The 19,816-nt window shown below is 33.0% G+C and overlaps 1 protein-coding gene across 5 annotated transcripts; it reads right to left on the bottom strand.

Annotated features, from left to right (window-relative positions):
- Positions 1 to 332: 332 nt before the first annotated feature.
- LOC106060312 (cytosolic 5'-nucleotidase 3A-like) lies at positions 333 to 19,663 on the bottom strand. Of its 5 annotated transcripts, none has more exons than XM_056013989.1 (11): positions 19,500 to 19,663; positions 18,090 to 18,147; positions 15,508 to 15,639; positions 13,813 to 13,911; positions 11,961 to 12,030; positions 9,637 to 9,683; positions 9,345 to 9,430; positions 6,481 to 6,570; positions 5,966 to 6,131; positions 4,368 to 4,568; positions 333 to 2,556 (listed from the first exon to the last, which is right to left on the bottom strand). In XM_056013989.1, exons 3-11 carry the CDS (start codon positions 15,562 to 15,564, stop codon positions 2,449 to 2,451), a joined length of 924 nt encoding a protein of 307 aa, XP_055869964.1. In that variant the 5' UTR covers positions 15,565 to 15,639; positions 18,090 to 18,147; positions 19,500 to 19,663; the 3' UTR covers positions 333 to 2,448. The 5 variants fall into 5 exon arrangements, with proteins under 5 accessions (XP_055869964.1, XP_055869963.1, XP_055869965.1 ...); XM_056013988.1 differs by lacking the exon at positions 11,961 to 12,030 and adding an exon at positions 11,779 to 11,848; XM_056013990.1 differs by lacking the exons at positions 11,961 to 12,030; positions 19,500 to 19,663 and adding exons at positions 11,779 to 11,848; positions 19,360 to 19,448.
- Between the last annotated feature and the right edge of the window lie 153 nt (positions 19,664 to 19,816).

Here is a 19,816-nt window from a genome sequence, read left to right as displayed (position 1 = left end):
GCTGAGGCGGTAGTGTGTGTTTAATGTCCCTACTACAACTGGAGGGTCCTATAAATACCTTATTGTATCTCTATTAAAGAATGAAACTTTTTATTTTTAAAATGTGACGGAACATTCTCCACATTTCACATACATCTAAATTTAATCCAGTAGATCAGTAATACCCAAACTAAGACCAGCAGGCTACGGGTCTTTATCCAGCTAGTTTACTCATAAAATTGCAAAGACGAAACAATTATACAGCCACTTATAATACTATGATTTTGTGTTAGTGCTGGGTCTGAATTTGTTTATCAACTGTACGGCTCATTCTTCAATACAAAACAAAAAACTGGTATAAAACGTAATTTTATTTCAATTTTCACATCTGAGATTGTCAGCTTCAAATGATGGTACTTTTATAAAGGTGCAAAATAAAAGGACAGCGGTTTGAAGAGATAAAATAAAGAGGGTCAAAGGCAGCGATAGTATAAAAATCAACATCTCCGTTCACTATGAGAGTACTCCTAAATCCAGACATCTTGTAACAGCAGACTATCTTTACACTAGTTAAAACTGAGTAATGTATCAAGCAATAGTTTGTTTTTATCCAGCGTACATTAGTAGTACTCACTTCATGTAGTAATATATGCATTCAAAGTGTTTACAGTCAACTTTAGACATTACTGTCAATATAAATGTATATTCTTTAGACTTGCCTAATGATATTACATAACAGCCTGCAAATCTATTCATTAAAATGTTTAAAGATTAAAAAAAAAAAAAACTATAGTGAAATATTTAAAAAATATATACAAAGAATTTACAAGAAGCAAAATCAAAGTAAAATGCCATTGAGTATTAGATAAGTGTCAGTAGATTGAAATCAAATAATAAAAGCTAAAAATTAAATGAATTCAGCCAAGGGGAGACACTAGCACCACATTTGACTCAAGTTATTAAGTAAGAAGAACAGATTAATAGATTATCTACACATATGATTAGCACTAGATTGGTTTACCCTATACCACCTGACTCCTAACTTGCATTTATAAAAGTAATCAGACTAGAACTTTTAAAGCCTCTAGCCCTTGAACAAAAAATATTGCACACACAAAGCTAAAATGTGGCCAGAGTGTAATTGGTTGCATTTCAATGTGCCCCTCTTCTCAGTGTTACATAATGATGTCGAAAACTCTGAGCCCCACAAAAAAAAATAAAAATACAAATACTTCAGTTTAAAACAAACTTGATCTTTGCTTCATGTCAGGAAACGTGAAAAAAAAACAACAACAGACAGAATCTAATTGTAGATTCTTTCAACTATAACCAAAAGGATTTTGGCATCTTTTCATTTAACCTACTATTAATACCGGTATTTGGTATATTGTTGTTAAACTTAAAGGAGACGTTCTGACTAGGCTACACATTTGCATAGTATTTTTTGCAAACCCTACCCCCTGGCATTGATAGTACACTAGGATTAAATTGTATCAATATAACTTTTTTTATAATAAACTTGTTACATACTTGATCAATAATAAATATCAGGCGCCCATTGAAAAATAAGAATTTAGTTTGTATATAATTACACTAAAAAAAGTGACTAATTTCACACATTTACATTCCTCAAAAACAATGTTAGAAATTTTAGGAATAAACTTTATTATATGTTCTTAATGATGTTTTCTATAGTCTAAACCCATGAAGTCACTAGTTCTGATACCGGTATAGTCATGTACACCTGTGATGCCCAACCATCTTTAGCCTGGTGGAAATAAACATTTCTATAGACATAGACAAGGAGCCAGAAATGGCCCACGGGCCATGATTTAAGTATCATTACTATACAACAATAGTAGGTAACCACTACATCCTTATTCAAAGATGCACAAGCAATGTCATTGTTTTTAAAATAGAGTTTCAGTATGTTGATGAGGAGATCTAGAGGCCAGCACATTTACTAGAGCACTATTTATTCCAGCTCACTTCTTCCAACAGAGCCGGGCAAACAGAAATTAGACATCTATCTGATATAAATTCAAACAGACTAATGCCAACTTTTCTCAACTTAACTTGCTGAACAAAAAAAATATATATATTAAAAATTTGTTGACTATGGACAGAAATTGTTAAAAAAAAAAAAAATTCAATTTTTTATTTAATTTACTGAAAATGTTAATTATTTTCTAAACTAACTAAAAAAACAAACAAACAAAAAAACAATTGTGTGGAGAAAAAAAATTATTAGTTAGACCATCAGCCATTTCACAGCAATATATATGCACAAATTTTTTTTCCAAACCATTAAAGAGTGTATAAATGATATTTTCTGATTAATCAAATATATCACCCCAAAAAAAATTATTTATACTAACTGAGACAATACAAGTCAAGGGCTAAAAACAAATGGCAGTTGTTGTGGCAGACATATAAATATAAAACCTAATTATAAATTATGATCTCTAATCAAGCACCAAGTATAGTTTTCATCAAACTGTTGACTACTTTTAATGATTCATCTTCAACAATGACAATGTCAAATTTGTCCATGTAGTGGTCAAGGTTCTCGGCAACCTGAAAAATAATACAACCATCCAAAAAATGTGTTCAGCATCCAAAAGTACATTTGAATGAGAGGCCAAGATAGTGACGGAGAGATTGAGAGAGGAGCAGAATAGAATAAATAGGTCAACAAGTATAGGGTCAGTCTTAATAGAGATTAAGTTCAGTGAAAAGAAAATTAGCAAACAAATATACTTTCATTCAATCCTAACTTACACAGGAGAGAGTTACAGTTTCATACAATGCCAACTTACACTGGAGAGAGTTACAGTTTCATGCAATCCTAACTTACACTGGAGAGAGTTACAGTTTCATGCAATCCTAATTTACACTGGAGAGAGTTGAAGTTTCATACAATCCTAACTCTCAATCAAGAGAGCTATAGTTTCTTAGAATCCTGACTTAAAATGGACAGAGGACAACACTAAGTTCCTATAATGATTCTTTGGTATGGATTGGTCTTTCTATTCCACTAATACAACTCTTGTAGGACTATCTAACTTAGGATATATTTTCAAATCCCAAATTTCATTTTAGCTTCTATCAAGGAAAGAAATGGACATGAATATAGCTAAAAGACTGGATACAAGGTTGATAAAACTGAGGCACTATTACGGTTTTGTCTGTATAGGGGAAAGAGACTTATTATTGTTATCATTATTATTATTATTATAGCTTTTATATAGCGCTACTTTCATGCTTATAGCATGCTCAGAGCGCTTTTGGTCCAATCTCATTTGTGGACCAGTGGGGGGGAAGGAGTATCTAGGAGTTGGTTTTCCGTGCTACCTTTAGGCGCTCAGTAAACACAACTCTGCCCAAGTCGGGTGTCGAACCTCGAGCCCTCTTCTAGGTAGCCATTGCTTTTGTATATATAGCCTGTCTTCCAGGCTCCTATAGCATGCTCAATGCACTTTAGCCAAATCTCTTTGTTTTTTTGTTTGTTTTTTTTTTTTGGGGGGGGGGGGGGGGGATGGAAGAAAGTTTCTTAAATGCCTATATATTCTTAATCTACTTCCACACTAAAAAAAAGATATTATATTTATAAGATCATCTTATCAACTATAAGATCAAACATGGCTATCCTCACAAGCAATGTCACCTTCTCTCTTTCTATACCACAATGCCCCTCTACTGGGACTCCCTGAAACAAATCCATTAGTTCTTTCTGCAGTCAGAACCCTTTTTTTTTTTTATTTTTGTCCTAAACCGTTGTAGAATGTTTCTAAAATCCCCTTTTCAATAGACTTGCTTTAAACTTTTTAAATAAAAGATTTCTTCTAGTCTAGTTGCAAGCCTGATTATAAATCATTGTGGAGATTATCAATTCTATTTTTAATAAAATCAGGAAGATTTTTATTGCTTAAATAATTTTTCAACAGGCCCATAGCCCCAGTGTATAAGCCCCCACCTGGGAAAATGAGTTGTTTTTTTGAGCTTTTCTATATATATTCTATATTCTAAAGGTTTAAAAGTATATAGTTTTTTAAACTAGACATATCGTTCTATTTTGTAAAAAAAATTTTTGTTTATTAATTAGTATTAGATCTTAAATTTCATTATTTTTTCAAAATATTTGTTTTTTAGGATTTTTTAAATTCAGGGTTATCCATCTTTGCCTGGGAAGGGTTTTTCCTAACTGGAAATAGGAGCTATTGGGTCCAATCAACCATGGCTTTCAATTAGTTATTAGACTAATTTACTTTGAGTAAAGTCCTTTTGCTCCATCAATGAATTCATATTGTGTGCCAAACTATTATGGTTCACTATGCTGTGTTCTAACCATGAATCTCTTTTGAGTTCCTCTAGATCTCATGTCATACCTTGAAGTTGAGAAAGCCAATCTTCAGCATGCACAGTACATGATCAGCACCTTCAGCCATGCGGAGGTCACCAATGGAGTCCCCCATCAGCAGGAGGTTCTCCCTGTGCCTGATGTTGAAGAAGTAATCACTGGAGTGAATAGCATTCTCATTCTTGTTGAAAGTATGGATCAGCTCATTCTCAAAGCCAACTATCACACCCTGAAACAGAGACAGTGTGGACAATTCTAATGAGTGTTTAGTTGCTATCACACCCTGAAACAGAGACAGTGTGGACAATTTTAATGAGTGTTTAGTTGCTATCAGACCCTAAAACAGAGACAATGTGGACAATTCTAATGAGTGTTTAGTTACTATCACACCTTGAAACAGAGACAGTGTGTACAATTCTAATGAATGCTCAGTTGCTGTCTATTTGAGTTCCTGGAAAGACAGGCAAGAGATTTAACACAAGACTGATAAGTTATGAGTCCTGGAATTTCAAGACAATTCTGAAAGTCTATTAAAACCTTGGTTTGACCAATGTTAGACAATGCATTCTATGTTTAGGTCCCCTCAACTCAACAATAAGAAACTTGAGCCGATTCAAAATAGAGCCATGAGATTTATAACTGATGACACTATAACCAGAAGCACTCCAAGACAAAACACTAAAAAGTAAAGTAGCAATAATACATAAAACACTGAATCATAAATTACACATTAAAAAAACACAACCTAATAAAATACTCAAAAAGATAAAGGCACATTTCTTATTTTATAAGCTAGGATTGATTCTTACAAGTGCAGTTTCTTCCCTAGTGCCTTTAAAGTAAGGAACAGGTTGCCTGAATTAGAATTAAAGTCTTTAATTAACAAACACATCAAGACTAACACATAGAGACAAGTAGAATGTAACTATCTTATAGTAAAAGACAGGTTCTGCAATGTTATCCACAGAAGTGGTCATGGTTTCATGCGACCCATTACCTATGGTAGCCTCTGACAACCAGCCCAACTCCTGTTCTTCGAGTGCAGTTCGTATACTGAGCCCAGCGAAATTGTTATCACAGACAGAAAGGGCAAAGGCAAGCAACTGGCACCTAGATCAGTAAAGCTTCAAGTAGGAGGATCTCATTAGCTTTGGCTGGCTAACCAGAGAAGGTAAACTCAGATTTCAAACATCCACTGCCTTGCAGCTATGCCCAAACAAAGAGAAAGGTTCCAATAGAGAACCCTGTGAAAAAAATCAGAAGCTAGCATCCCTTTAGCAGCTTGTGGCACACACCTGACAAAACCTAAGACACTACTGATTCCAAACTTTATCCTATATTAGCTGTTTCAATGTATGATGCGTGGAGATGGGTGGAACTGCTGTAAGGCAACATTTATTTTGTGAACAACAGACTAATTGACAATGAACAGAGTAAATTTGTAGTTCGAGACACTAACTATATGCTTTCTGAGACCATTCACTACCCTACTTTGATCTCATCTGTTAACTGTTGACCAAGTTTCTACTTTTCTGACTACCTTCTCCCTTGTGAAGAGTATCCTAAATTCATGCTTACTTTTGACTCAGGGAAGCCTGCTGAATGAAAAAATAAAGGGGGGTCTACCTGTTCATCAAATTTGAGAAAATTGGAAACAATCTTCATGTTTTCACGGTAGAAGTTTGCCTGCTGAGTGATGGCGAGATGGATGATGTCTCCAATACCAGCAGAGAAGATCAAAATCGGGATGTCCAGGTTGTGCAGCTCATCAAAAAAATCTTTGCAACCATCTCTGAATGATAAAAAAAATATTAAATAATTCACAGAAAAATAAATTCAACTTTAAGTAAAGCTTTATGTTCTGTCAGGGCTCAGGATGTTGCCTCAATCCTTCATTGCCCCACCCCACTGTAGACAATGCAACCACCATCACGATACTGTCAATCATATCCTTATGGGGAATATAAATAGTTCCATTAGGAAATTGCTGAATTAAAAAAGGTCAATGCCATCTCATAAATATAATTATTGAAAGAAAGTGAGGTTCTAAGAACTTTTGAATTAAATATTATCCATTCAGCATCAAATGAGACCAAACTATTGAACAGCAACCAACAACCAGAGGCAGTTATTTTTCTTACCTTAAGCGAGCATTCGAGTTAGCTACGATGTTTGTCAGAGCTTCCCTGGACAGCTTACAGGAAACTAATAGTTCATGACCTTTGGTCCACCTATAAAGCGAGAGCATGTATTTGTTAATTTTCCAAGTAACACAAAAACTATAAATTAATAAAACACTTTCAATATAAATTATTTAGCTTCAATATCTTAAGACAAAAACATGGTTACAAAGACAGTTTGTGTGGAAACAAACTCAAAATCGGCCCTCTATGTGGTACACCCAGGCAGGTAAAAAGGCAGGTTTCAATATTTTCAGAAAGAATATCAGAATGAAATTCTATCAAAGGCAAATGACAGAGAAGAATGGAGAAAGAATGTTGACAGATCCTTAATGGTGCCCCTACGGTTCAGCAGACCAAGGGATAGGTGAAAGTGAAGGTGAAGCTAGATGTGAACCTGGCCTGACTGAAGTCATATAATGATTATCTAACTGATCTAATTGTTTTGTAAAGGGTCAATCTCTTATTCAAAGTCACAAGAAACAACAGCATAATCTCTTATTCAAAGTCACAAGAAACAACAGCATTTCCGTTAAAAAACAAAAAAATTCCTTTAATTATGTTTCATATGTCTTTCCCTGCACATTGCAGTTCATGCAATAATATGAAAAAACTACTTATTAATTGTTGTTTTAAATTATGTTCCACTTGTATGCATATTAAATAGATTTTTTCTCTTTGAAAAAAATAGTAACCTTTTTTTGGTAAATGTAGTAGTTACTATGACAGAACTTACATAACTTAGCAATACATTCATAAAAAAAATTTTTTTTTCTTTGACAAAAAATCTTAAACCGTTTACATAAATGTGTTTGTTACTATTAATAGTGAATAGTTGTAGAAATAGTGTATTTTTATGAAAAAACTGCTTTCATAGTTGATTTTTAAACATTTAATTTTTCACTTTCAGAAAAGAAAAAAGAAGCTGTTGCATCAGAACTTTGAAAGGTCTAAAATATCATGTCGGATTTTCAATACCTTTTCTATTTTAATGAGATCTAAACGGGACAGACGGACATACATTCCACACAAAACTATTAGCGACTTTTCCCCTTTTGGGGGCAGCTAAAAATAATACATTAAGCAGATGAGGTAAAATTCAATCAATTGGGTGTAATAGTTTTGTGGACAACAAATATCTTGTGTATCGATTAGTATGTACAATCATAAAAAGTTTCCAAAAAAAAGAAAACGGTGACCATACAGTCTGCAAAAATTTGCTACATAAACCTATGACTTATGCTGATGATGCCCTGTTTACATTAATGTCTAATTAATGTTGCTGTGATGACCATGATGACCCCTTTATGTGTAATACTGGTGCATCGCTGGTATTTACGGAACATTTTGTGCCAGGATTTTGGTCTTGAAGAGATTTATTGTAAGGATAAACTCTTGACAAGCAGATGCCAGAGCATTCACAAGTCTCTGCAATCCTTCTTGCGAATGAGATATGAGTGCTGCATCATCGGCAAACAGCAGTTCCTTTATCAAGATACTCCGTCTCTTCGTTTTGGCTTTAAGGCGTTCCATGTTAAATAGCTTTCTATTGGATCTACTGTGGATATTTACTTAATCTTCCAAGGATTTAAAAGCACTGGTGAGTATAACTGAAAAGAAGATGCCGAATAGTGTTAGAGTCAAAACACATCCTTGTTTTACTCTCCTCTTGATGGAGAATGGCCTAGAGACGGAACTGTCAAATTGTGCGGTGCCCTGCATATTTTCATGAAAAGCTGACACTTGTTTCCGTAGCTTGTTTGGACAGCCAATTCTCTCTTATACACGAATGTTTCACTTTTTAAAAGTTAGTATGTTTCACTGCTATTATAAAGTTTAAATGTTTCACTGCTATTATAAAGTTTTAATGTTTCACTACTATTATAAAGAATGAATTTTTTACTGCTATTATAGAGTTTAAATGTTTTACTGCAATTATAAAAATTAAATGTTTTACTATGATTAATCAGTTTGAATGCTTCACTGTTAAAATAAAGTTTCATTGTTTCACTACTATCATAAAGTTTCATGTTTTATCACTATTATAAAATTCAATGTTTCACCAATATGAAGAGGTATTAATGCTTCACTGCTTTTATAAACTAATGCTTTACTGTTATTATAAAGTTAGTAAGTTTTATGGAACCAATTATTTTTTTTATAAAAGGGTGTGCGTTGGCCTTCAATTCTATAACCATATACAGCATTTCTTGATAACAAACAACAACAAAAATTTAAGTTTTATATAAGCAGGGTAAAAGTAAAATACAATTGAGAAAAAAATGGATAATTCCCTCAGAATGTGGAAAATAATTACAGAGAGAAAGAGTTAAGAAATAAAAAATCAAATTTCAAGGAAGCACTAAGCACCTGTTTTTTTTATAAAAAGAAAACTTTTAGCAAGTCACTTGGATGTGTTTAAACTCACTGCTCATACTCACTAGAGCTACTTTAGACATTTGTGTTTGTAAAATGTTTTTACATGTTTCGGACGTTCCTTCAGAATTGAAGATAATTTGCGTCTTAGTCTAAACCTCCAGCAGGGGGACGGCAGTAGGCAGGGTATGAACCCGGGACCATCGATACATTCAAGCAACAGTCCAGCGCGCATACCGACAATCAGGCAGCCATCCAATTCTTTGTATAAATGTTTATTATAAAAAAGAAAATAATTTTAAGAGACTATATTTTTTTTCTTTACAAGAGAGTTACATCCAAATATGAGAACCATTGTTAACATCATCTCGTTAATCATTTCAATGCACTCCCTAGTCAGGTCAAGACCAATTTAGCAAATAATCACAGAACTGTGAGATTACACTTACCATTCAATCATCTTTGGTATTTTTTCTTCAATAGTTAGGCTGTGATCGAATTCTATGGGAAGGTAATGATCTTTTAGCTTCGTGGCCTGAAATAAGCAAATGACTTGCTCTAAGGAAATGACTTTCCAAACATTAAACAACTATACTGTCCTAATAAGAGATTTAGGCTGAACCCTGGGACCTTAATTTTGTTAAGCTATTGACCAACATATATAATTCTAAACCCTGACAATTACAAGAACCAAAGAAAACTAAATTCATCATTTACAGAGTGGTACATTCAATGTCTAACCTCAACTTTGAAATAGTCTGGCATTACTGGGCTCTCTTCCAGTACACCTGGAAACAAAAAAGATGTTGAATGTTAAGAATAAAAGAATATGTTTTATATGAAATGTGTGTGATGAGCATGAGCCTGGACTGGATATTAAAACAAACAAGTCCATGAATAGACAGTAGCTTGTCTTGATGATTGTAAGTTCTATTAAAAGCTCTCAAATGCATACATTTTTGTCAGTATTTTGAATTTTTTTAATGTCTTTTAATGGTTTTGTTTTTCTTTGTAAGGTTAATCTTCCTTTGTCTTTCTATTTATTTATTTCATGTGTAATAATTATACTTAGCTTTAAAGTGAAAAATACATTTACATATATACTTTATACAAAATTTCTGTCAGTTTGGATTTCAACAAATTTTGGAGCAGTTTGTACATTTGTGAATGTCTAAATTTTGGAGCAGTTTGTACATTTGTGAATGTCTAAGTTCACAATGACAAAGTTTTATAACATGGCATAAGCACTATTGGTCCTAATGGAAGACACTACATGTACATAACATGATATCCTAATGGAAGTCATTAAAAGTACACAGCATGATAACTATGTGTCCTAAAGGAAGACACTACAAGTACATAACATGATATCCTAATGGAAGTCATTAAAAGTACACAGCATGATAACTATGTGTCCTAATGGAAGACACTACAAGTACATAACATGATATCCTAATGGAAGTCATTAAAAGTACACAGCATGATAACTGTGTGTCCAAATGGAAGACATTAAAAGTACACAGCATGATAACTATGTGTCCTAATGGAAGACATTAAAAGTACACAACATGATAACTATGTGTCCTAATGGAAGACATTACAAGTACATAAGTACATAACATGAGTACTACTTTAAACAACGCAGACACTACAAATACTTAACAAACTAGTACTATTTTTTATCTCATAATTTCTCCATGCTGTACACTTCTGCTATACAACTTGTTTTTTTAAACCAAGAAAATATGTTCAATGAATTTCATAAAATCTAATTGTTCTCAAGAATAAACTCTAGACAAAACTTAGAAGTCTAGAGTAGCAACTATGTAAACCAACATTAAACATCTCTTAACTTCATAAAACGTATACTTCTGTTATAGTTTGCATAAAGAGATAAATAACAATAAAATAAACAAAATAGAGGATTACTTTAAAATATAAAAAATTTTAAAAAAAACGGAGGGGGAAGCAAATCAAAGAAACACAAGTTTTTTAGCAAAAGGAGTAAGGAGATCTACACTTGAAGGAAGATACTAATGCACATTTAAAAAAAACACAGATCAGCAGTCTAAAAAACTTAGCTTTGCCAATTGGATGAGAGGAAATTATTTTGTTGTTAGAAAATAGACCTAGAAGATCAATCACATGACATTTCATTCTAAGAACAATAATGTGAATTATTTTAAAGCTTCAACCTAATGGACCCCTACAAAACAGGTCAAGACTCTTATGGTAACCAGTTTTAAAGGTTTGATTTTAAATTTATACTGTTCTGAATGTCCATGCAATTTACGATAGCAGACAAAATTTTGGTCAAAGTAAAAATTCATGACAGGCTCCAAATTTACCCAAAGAGAGACCGATTGATCAAATGATTGACTTTCTACTATCTTGCTGATGCTAAATGAATTTTACAATGGAAGTATATAAGAAGATTAGCTTTGTTTAGCATCTAAATCTACATGCATCTAATACTTTTGAAAGACCGCACTAACTTTTGTGTTGAGTTACATTAATGTTAGTATATTATCTACTCAAAAACTAACATTAACTGCTGATTCATCAAACTAGTTTTTTTTTAATAGTCATTACATGGTATCAAAATTCAAAAGAAATTCAGTAAACAAAAACATATTTCGACAAAAAAGAATAATTGTTTACACAATATTATAAAATTAACAAAACATTGTTACTAAATTATTTATAAATTTTAATTTTGTATTTTATGAACTGATTAAATCTTTTGAACCGAAGAGTCGGTACTGTAAGTGATTAAAATGTTCTTTTGTATTTTGATACCATATTGGAATGACATAAAATAAACACACAAAAAGAAACAAAGTTCTGGATGAAAAGTTTGGGACACACACACTATCCACTCACTGTGCGTAGTGCAGCAGAGCTTGCCATTTTCAGAGTATTTAGATAGTGTGCGATCAAAATCTGCCACAACCTAGGAGACAAAGAGTACACAAACTCAATATACATATAAACAAATATTAGTCACACATCGGGGGATGAGTACAATCCAAGCAGTCGCCATGCAGGTGGAGAAAGGGACTTACTGTGGGTCGTGCTGCAAGTTTTTCCATTTTTTGAGTGTGTGGTTAGTGTCCAGTCAAAGTCTGCAACCACCTATTGGAACAAGACAGGATGGGGGAGATAACTCTCAAAACTAGACTTGAGCCAAAAGTATTTTTTTTTAAAAAGCAGCATAACAGTTGAGTTAAAAAGTAGGATTGTAAGAGAAACCCAAGGTAAAAAGAACATTGCTAATGGCAAGGGCAAAAAAACAACAGAAAAGACAAACAGAAAAATAGCCAAAGAACAAGGAAAAACTTGTCCCTAAAGAATTTAAAAACAACAAAAAAAAAAAAGACAAATGAAATGCAGAACTCAATATTTAAAACATTTAGCTCATGGATAGAACCAAAGAAGTCAAATCATCAAAATTTCATGGGCTTTTTCTTTAAGTGATTCATACATTTTCTTTCATGGTGTTTTTATTAAAAACAGATTATTTATCATAAATCTTTTTTTTTTGGACTCCTTACGCAAGAATTTCCAAGTCCTTTACTTAAAAGTCTTAGTACCATTCAATAAAGGATGTTTACATAAAATAATACTATAATGCAATTTTGTCAACAGTATTTGAAATTCAGTCAAATCAATCAGACATTCTGATTTCCATGCCCTGTATCATGCAGCCTGAAATAATACTACAAGTTTGGAAAAACTAAAGAATTTATTTTTGTTTAAATCTATAAATAATGCCATCGACATAAAATAATTTTCCTTTGTATCTGAAGTCTGTGGTCTAGATTTCCATGGCTTATAGTTTACAGAGTGTCATGTAACCAGCACAATGATCAACCCCTTTATTTTGTACATGTGTACCCAACAGAGCAGAATAGCACCAGGGACATCATAAAATCGCTAATAAAAATCCTGACCCCATCAGAAATTTTCAATCACAGCTTTTCAGCCCCCAGCTCATCACTTTCACCACAGGTTGTTTACATTAAAAAAAGAATTACCCTATTTGCATTTGCATGGCATTATTTAAAATCCATATATTAATGGTAATTTCTAAACAAAAAGAAATTTCAAGACATACAGCAGAATTGGCTTTTTAATATGAAATAGAAGTTGATAAGGCCTCATTCAGTCAGGCAGTGACTATGGATCATCTCATAGAAAATGACATGAATGCCTGCGCATTAACTATGGTCAGAACAATTAAGCCCACACAGCTGTTGTGTCCAAAGTGACAATAAGAAACAGCTGTTGTGTCCAAAGTGACAATAAGATTTTGGATCAGCTGCATCGCAGGCTCTGCCAGGGTCACAGACTCCTGATTTTCCCCAGCGACAACTCCCAAAGTCTTCCCATGTTTGGGAAGGCCGAGGTTTGAATTCAGAGTTTCCCTTCTCCTTCCATTACTGGTTTAGGCGCTAGTTACTGGCCTTTGACCCTTCTCCTGCCAGTGATAACAGTTCCACCAAACCAATATCTAAGCCACACTTGAAGGCCAAAGGTTGGACTATAGAAGTACAAGAAAAAAACACATTTTAAGAGGATTCTTTTACTAAATTTAGTAAACAGCTCACAATTTTACATCAGATCTTGCTTAGGTCAAGGATGGAATGTTTGATAACAACAAATTCTACAAAGCAATCCGGCTAAAGGTTTTTCTTTAAATTAGTTTTATTAGAAAAATCAATGAAAACTAAAACATTAATTTTGAAAATCTCTAAAAATCGATTCTTTTGTTTTTAGCATAATGGTACTGATATATATTAGAAGCAGTACCAATGTGTCATTACTATACACCATCAGTCAGTCTTAAGAGTTAATATGATTATTTTATAAAGATCATAAAAGTTGTGTTGTTTTTTTCTAAGTCATTTGTCTAACCTGAAGTTTGTGGTGGGCATCTTTCATCATTGTTCTTATGGCTTGTTCTACAAATTTTTGATTTTTTATATGTACATTGGCATTGCCTAGTTCTGGAACCTGTGGAAATAAATGTTTGAGAAGCCAAAATGAGAAGCAGTGTCTTAAGTTAAAACTTTCCTCAAATGTGAAATAAGAAGCATGGGTAAAAACTCTTGCCCCAATTACTACACAATCATTTTCAGAAAATAAGTTTTGAAGCACATATATTTATTAAAGATAGTATTACACTTTCTAATCTTTCAGCCAAATATTTTAAAAAAATGTTAAAGCTCCATGCGCTGACTTGATGGTCCCAAGATCAAACTATGTCTGCTGCCATCTCACACCATCCTGTGTTTTTTTTTGGGGGGAGGGAAGTAAAAATCTTCAACTCTGAACGTCCGAAATGTAGAAAATGAGAAAAACTGTGTTCTGTGAAGGTGGTTGGACATCATGCTGGCCAAAAAAATTTTAACTATTGGTCCCTAAACATCTTCACCAGTCATTAATGCGATAAAGCAGCTGCATCTAATTTTAGTCTAAAACCATGAGATGAAGAATTTAATCATGATGTTATTGAGCAAGTAGTATAGATCTTGACTAACTAGGATTTTATGGGTTTTTGGAAAACTGGCATTTAAACTCAGGATTTAAGAACATTTCTCAGTCCAACCTCAACTCTTAATGTAAACCTTAGATATGGTGGGAAAAGATGATGATACTTTCCCACAAATTGACAGTAGATATCTTTTTAATCCACCTAATTCCTAATATACAGTATGTTCTAGCAAACAGGCGTTGCTTTTTGGGAGGATGTAAGAAAGACTCCAATAAACCATCCCATCTGCCATGCTGTTCCTCATTGGGGCCATGCGCTGCAGTGACTGCACTTTCATGGTTAGTGGCAGTACAGTATAAGAATTAGGGAAATCTCTCATGTGCTTGACCCTGACAGGTAGGGGTAAAACCAGTGCGACTCAAGGAAACCTGTCTAATAAAAATGGGATAAGAGCATATGATCTTCTAGATGATAGAGACCTTTGGACAGAGAGTTCTGTGAAGAGTCAATCTCTCCTCAAGGTAAAATCTTTCCCTTATGTCAAGGATCATAAAAATGTGCATGCTTGACCCTTAAAGGCCACTCTAGAAACGTAAGAAAAACAAAGTTTGTTTACTATTGTGCTGGCCAGTAAACACTGCCATTAAACAAAATGCCATAAAAAGTAGTACAAAAATGTAAAGTTCCCCTTTCAGACCTTTCAATCTATAGGGCAGATGATGTTAAGATCATCTGTTTCTTTGGCCAACAGTTATGTGGCTAGCACAATGACCAACCACCTTTACTTTCCTCAACTTAAGTTAAGTAGCCATTAGAGTTGGGTGGACTCAGGGGCACCCTGAAATTTAAAATCACAGCCTTCACTGAGATTCAAACCCAGGACCCCAGGTTCAGAAGCCAAATGCTTAACCTCTCAGCCACCACCAAAGGAGAGGACTGCTCTAATAGAAAAAGCACATTGAGAATGTAAGTAAAGCAGGGGAGACTTGCAAATGCAACCATTATGGCATAAGGTCTCAAAGAATAATTCTTTATTATTAGACCTACATTTCACAAATGTATTCTTAAACACACATACTTAGTTCAATTGCAGAAAAAAAAGGCAGTAAACTTACCAGAGCAATGAGTGAATTGGTTGTTTTACATCCGCTGGGTGCCTCAAACTGATACATTCTTGTAGAAATATCACAAAGTTAAATAGGACGGAAATCAGATAGAAGCAAATTATTGACTAATGACTAAAGCAACTGAGGAAAAAAAAATATAGCATATTGAACAAAGGCAAATTATCATAACAAACAAATTAATTTCATGACTTTTGTAAGGGTTTTTAGGGCTTAAGGCATTGCAAGTCTCCAAATCCAAAATTCTGTGGAAACAATAATTTTAAGTTTTTGTCTTTTTATCTCATAGACATCCTTCAACTTGGCAACTATATGGAATTTTACTTTCTAATAAGCTTTGGTGTTATTAACTATATAAACTTTTTTGAGAATTTTCAATTTAAAAAAAAAATGAACTTTCAACTTGGCAACCAAATGGGGGATTTACTTTCTAATATATTTTGGCATTATTGATTATATAGAAAGAAATGAACTGCACGGTAATCATTTAAAACACTTTCAAGAATAATGTTGACAACTTTTTAACAGACCAAATGCCTATTTTAGTCATAACTAACACCTGTATTACTTATAATGAACTGTAAATGAACAGAGTGTGATTTCACTGTGATCTCAGTGTGACAGCTAAACTTTGTTTAAATCCCCAGACTTCAAAACTGCTGTTACTAAGCTAATGGCTACCTATGACCTGAGCTCAAGTCTATAAAAGGAGGACCCCAAACAAAAGAAGAGCTCACTTGGATAGAAGGCAGAACTAATGTATAAAAGGTAAGGGGAAGACAGATGTCAACATTAAACAACTAGTGTCAACAAAATAGTCACAAAAAGCCCTGAAAAACTGAGTGTGAAAAACTCTTGTATCAAGAAGTCTTAATAGTAACATCTTTTTAGGTTTATTTATTAGGCCTATATGTACATGTTCTAAGCAACTGTTTAACTCTACCCCAGCTTAGTCTAAGTAGTCAACAAAATTTTTTTTACTTGTACTTTATGTTGGTAAAGCTAATTTCTCAATCTTTTGTACTCAAGATACCATTTCTTATTACCTTTATGAAGGTTCATCCCCTGCAATAGTGGAGTTTTATTAATTAATACAATATTTATTTAATGTTGTTTTTCAAATACCACAGGCGGAAGCAATTCAGCATCCAAATTCAGTCAAAATGAGAAGAGCTAATGAAAATATAGTCTGTCAATTAATAATGTGTTGAATATCAATAATGGGTTGAATGTCAAAATACAAAAGTTGAAAAGCTTTTGTCTTTGCTTCAGCCTTGTATACCCCATGAGGAATAGCCACCAATGCATAATCTGGACTAAGAACCTAGCCTAGAACTTAGCAAAGCAATAGATAGGATTAGGATATAATAATTTTTAATTCTGAAGGTTTATCCCAAACATATAAAACAAAGCAAAACATACTAGTGCCATAGTAATAAAACATGAAAATCTTTTGACAATTTTTGTGTAATTTCTTTCAAAAATGGAGCTCAATTATCTAAGAAGAAAATGTTAAAATGTTTTAATTTTCCTTTCATGAATTCTAACACAAACATAAACAATGGTGTTAACAGCACATTGAGCCTTGAGCAAGTTTACTAGTTACAGTAATAAATTTATTGGCTGTGATGTTTTATTTAAACCATACTGAAATAAATTGTAAGAAGTAGGTGTCACAGGATAAAATAGTAACCTTATTGTTATTATTATTAATTGTGAATTTGTTGAAGATAGAGCCTGAAAGTTAGGGAATGACCGGAGAGTGTGAGATTTTAGACAGTCAATGTAGTAGCTATGTAAGAAGTAAGTTAACTTAAAAAAGTAGTTACAATATAGTCACCCTAAGAGTAGGTCAGAGATCAATGTTAATGAGTTAAGGAGATAGCCATATAGAAAGTATCTTCATACTTTTTTTAGTCTGTTTATAGTGACTTTTTGACTGGATGACTCCAATTGACCTCTGTTGTGAATGACCCCTCAATGTTTTGATTTGCAAGAATGACCAGTGTGTAATGTGTATATATAGAAGGCAAGTAGCCTTGTTAGAGAAGGATGTTATATATTGACTTAAGTACTGTTTAGTCTAATATCAGATGTTGTTGCTGTTGAAAAACCTTTGTCATGTATCCATTTTTTAGTGGGTAAGTTTATTGTATTTTTTTCTCAAGATATTGGATTGTTGTAATTGTAGAGGATATTGTTTAATTGTTAGAATTTTGTTGCTTAAAATTGAGTAGCCCATTTGTATTGACAGTTCCGACGCCTCTCTATAAAACTCAACCCATCACAAGGCACTTTCACTGCATCTATAAATCACCTAACCAACCGCAACCTTGTTTGCTTCCCTGTGGTGATAAATTACTTAATGCAACCCTGCCTCTTGACCTAACAGTGGTGTTTGTAATATATAATCTACACAAATTCACAAAATTTAGTGAACCCCTTACTGTTTGTACAGAAAAGCTATGTAACAGTTCAACCTAAATACAAACTTTTAATGGTATTCACATTAAGTGATATAGTAAAAAAAAAAAGCTTTGCTATCTAACAACGAAAGTGCTATACCAACATACCTATGAACTTTGAACTGCTGACATTCTTTTCCCCCCCTGATGAAACAAGCTGTGTGACCTACGAACATCCAAAATCAAAATTTTAGTTTTTATGCAATAGCTTCATACAAAATATTGAAAATAAAGTATATAGCCAATATAGCAATGGCACTAGGGAAGAAGGAGCATTTATACAAATTTGTCCAAGCATATGGAACCAGTAAAGTGACTTTATAAAGTTTATCTTTTTTTTTTGTTTGTTTTTTTAGGATCTGTTTATTTTTTTTGTATTTAAAGCTTGGCTTATGGTTCCCTTTTATGACATTTAGATGTTTAATATTTGATACTTTGGATTTTTAGATCTGTCTATGTATAATTGCTACTTTACTCTAGTAACTAATATAATATTGTATAAAATCTATTCTGAAGTCACTAAACACAGTAAAGGACGGCTGCCTGGTCATGCGGTTTGCCATTTGGATTTATTGATGATCCCGGGTTCAAACCCTGCCCGCTCCCATCCCCCATCATCCTGCGATAGGTTTGGACTAGGAAGTAAACTATCTTCAACTCTGAAGGAACATCCGAAACTTGTAAAACATTTTACAAACAAACAAACAAAAGGGTTTCTAAATTTAATGAGTTTAGATCTAGAGTCTAGATAGTAGTTTACAAACTAATAAAATAAAAGTAAGGTCCTGTGTTACTTAGACTTTAGAGATAGTTAGTACTGCTACTAGTGTATTTTTATTTTTTTTGCTTTGCCTTTACTTAACTATTTAGTCTCTTCTAAAGACTGTTTTAGTGTTTAGATGTAGAGATCTAACAGACATCTATTTTTTATTCTATTCTATTGTATATATAGTCAATATAGATCTGAAGACGTTTTTTTTTTATCATATTATTATTATGAGTATAGACTATTAATACTATTATCACTATAGTCTATAGTTAGTATAAAATAAGTATAGATAATGGTATTAGTCTAATTAGTTTTTAGTATTTAGTATACTCAACTGTTACTCAACAGTATAGTGTCAGAATAGGTAGTATAAATATACTATATAGGTCTAGTTACCTAGTACCAGAGTCTAGACTCTAGACTATCCCACTATAGTCTATACTTATAATACTACAATATTATTCAAATCAATATATTATATACTACAACTATTACTAGACTACTATAACTAAGATAATTTACAATTGAATTATCAATTACACAATTAGTAAATCTGTGAATTACACTATGCTCCTACAGTCTACAGTTAGTGAGTTACACTACACTTACACTGTACTGAGACTGACTGAGTACAGAACAGTAGAACAGTGAGTGACACTGACGCCTGACGGTGACTGACAGCACAATATTTTTATATTTTATATATAATATTATTATTAATTATCTAGAAATAGAATCTATTTAATTACTTTTACAACTATTCCAAATCTAGGGTAGTGTAGATCTAGATGTAGTAGATCGAGACATAGAATAAATATATTAGATTAGAGTCTTAGATTCTAAAAGTCTAGTCTAGATCTAGATCTCGTTCTGAAGAATCATGAATGACAAGCCAAATGCTAGTGACTGTGGATCATCTTTGACAATTTATAGGTGAAGAGCTTCCAGGGGAGGTTACTTCAATTGTTTATATCTTCTCAATCTTGATCATTTTCTCTCTCTATATATATATAGATCTATATAATATATGGTAATATCTAATTCTAGATTCAATACTATTTTATAC

This window comes from Biomphalaria glabrata, chromosome 16 (assembly GCF_947242115.1).
Source record: "Biomphalaria glabrata chromosome 16, xgBioGlab47.1, whole genome shotgun sequence".
In the NCBI taxonomy this organism is placed as follows: domain Eukaryota; kingdom Metazoa; phylum Mollusca; class Gastropoda; family Planorbidae; genus Biomphalaria; species Biomphalaria glabrata.
This window is presented reverse-complemented; position numbering and strand designations above follow the sequence as displayed.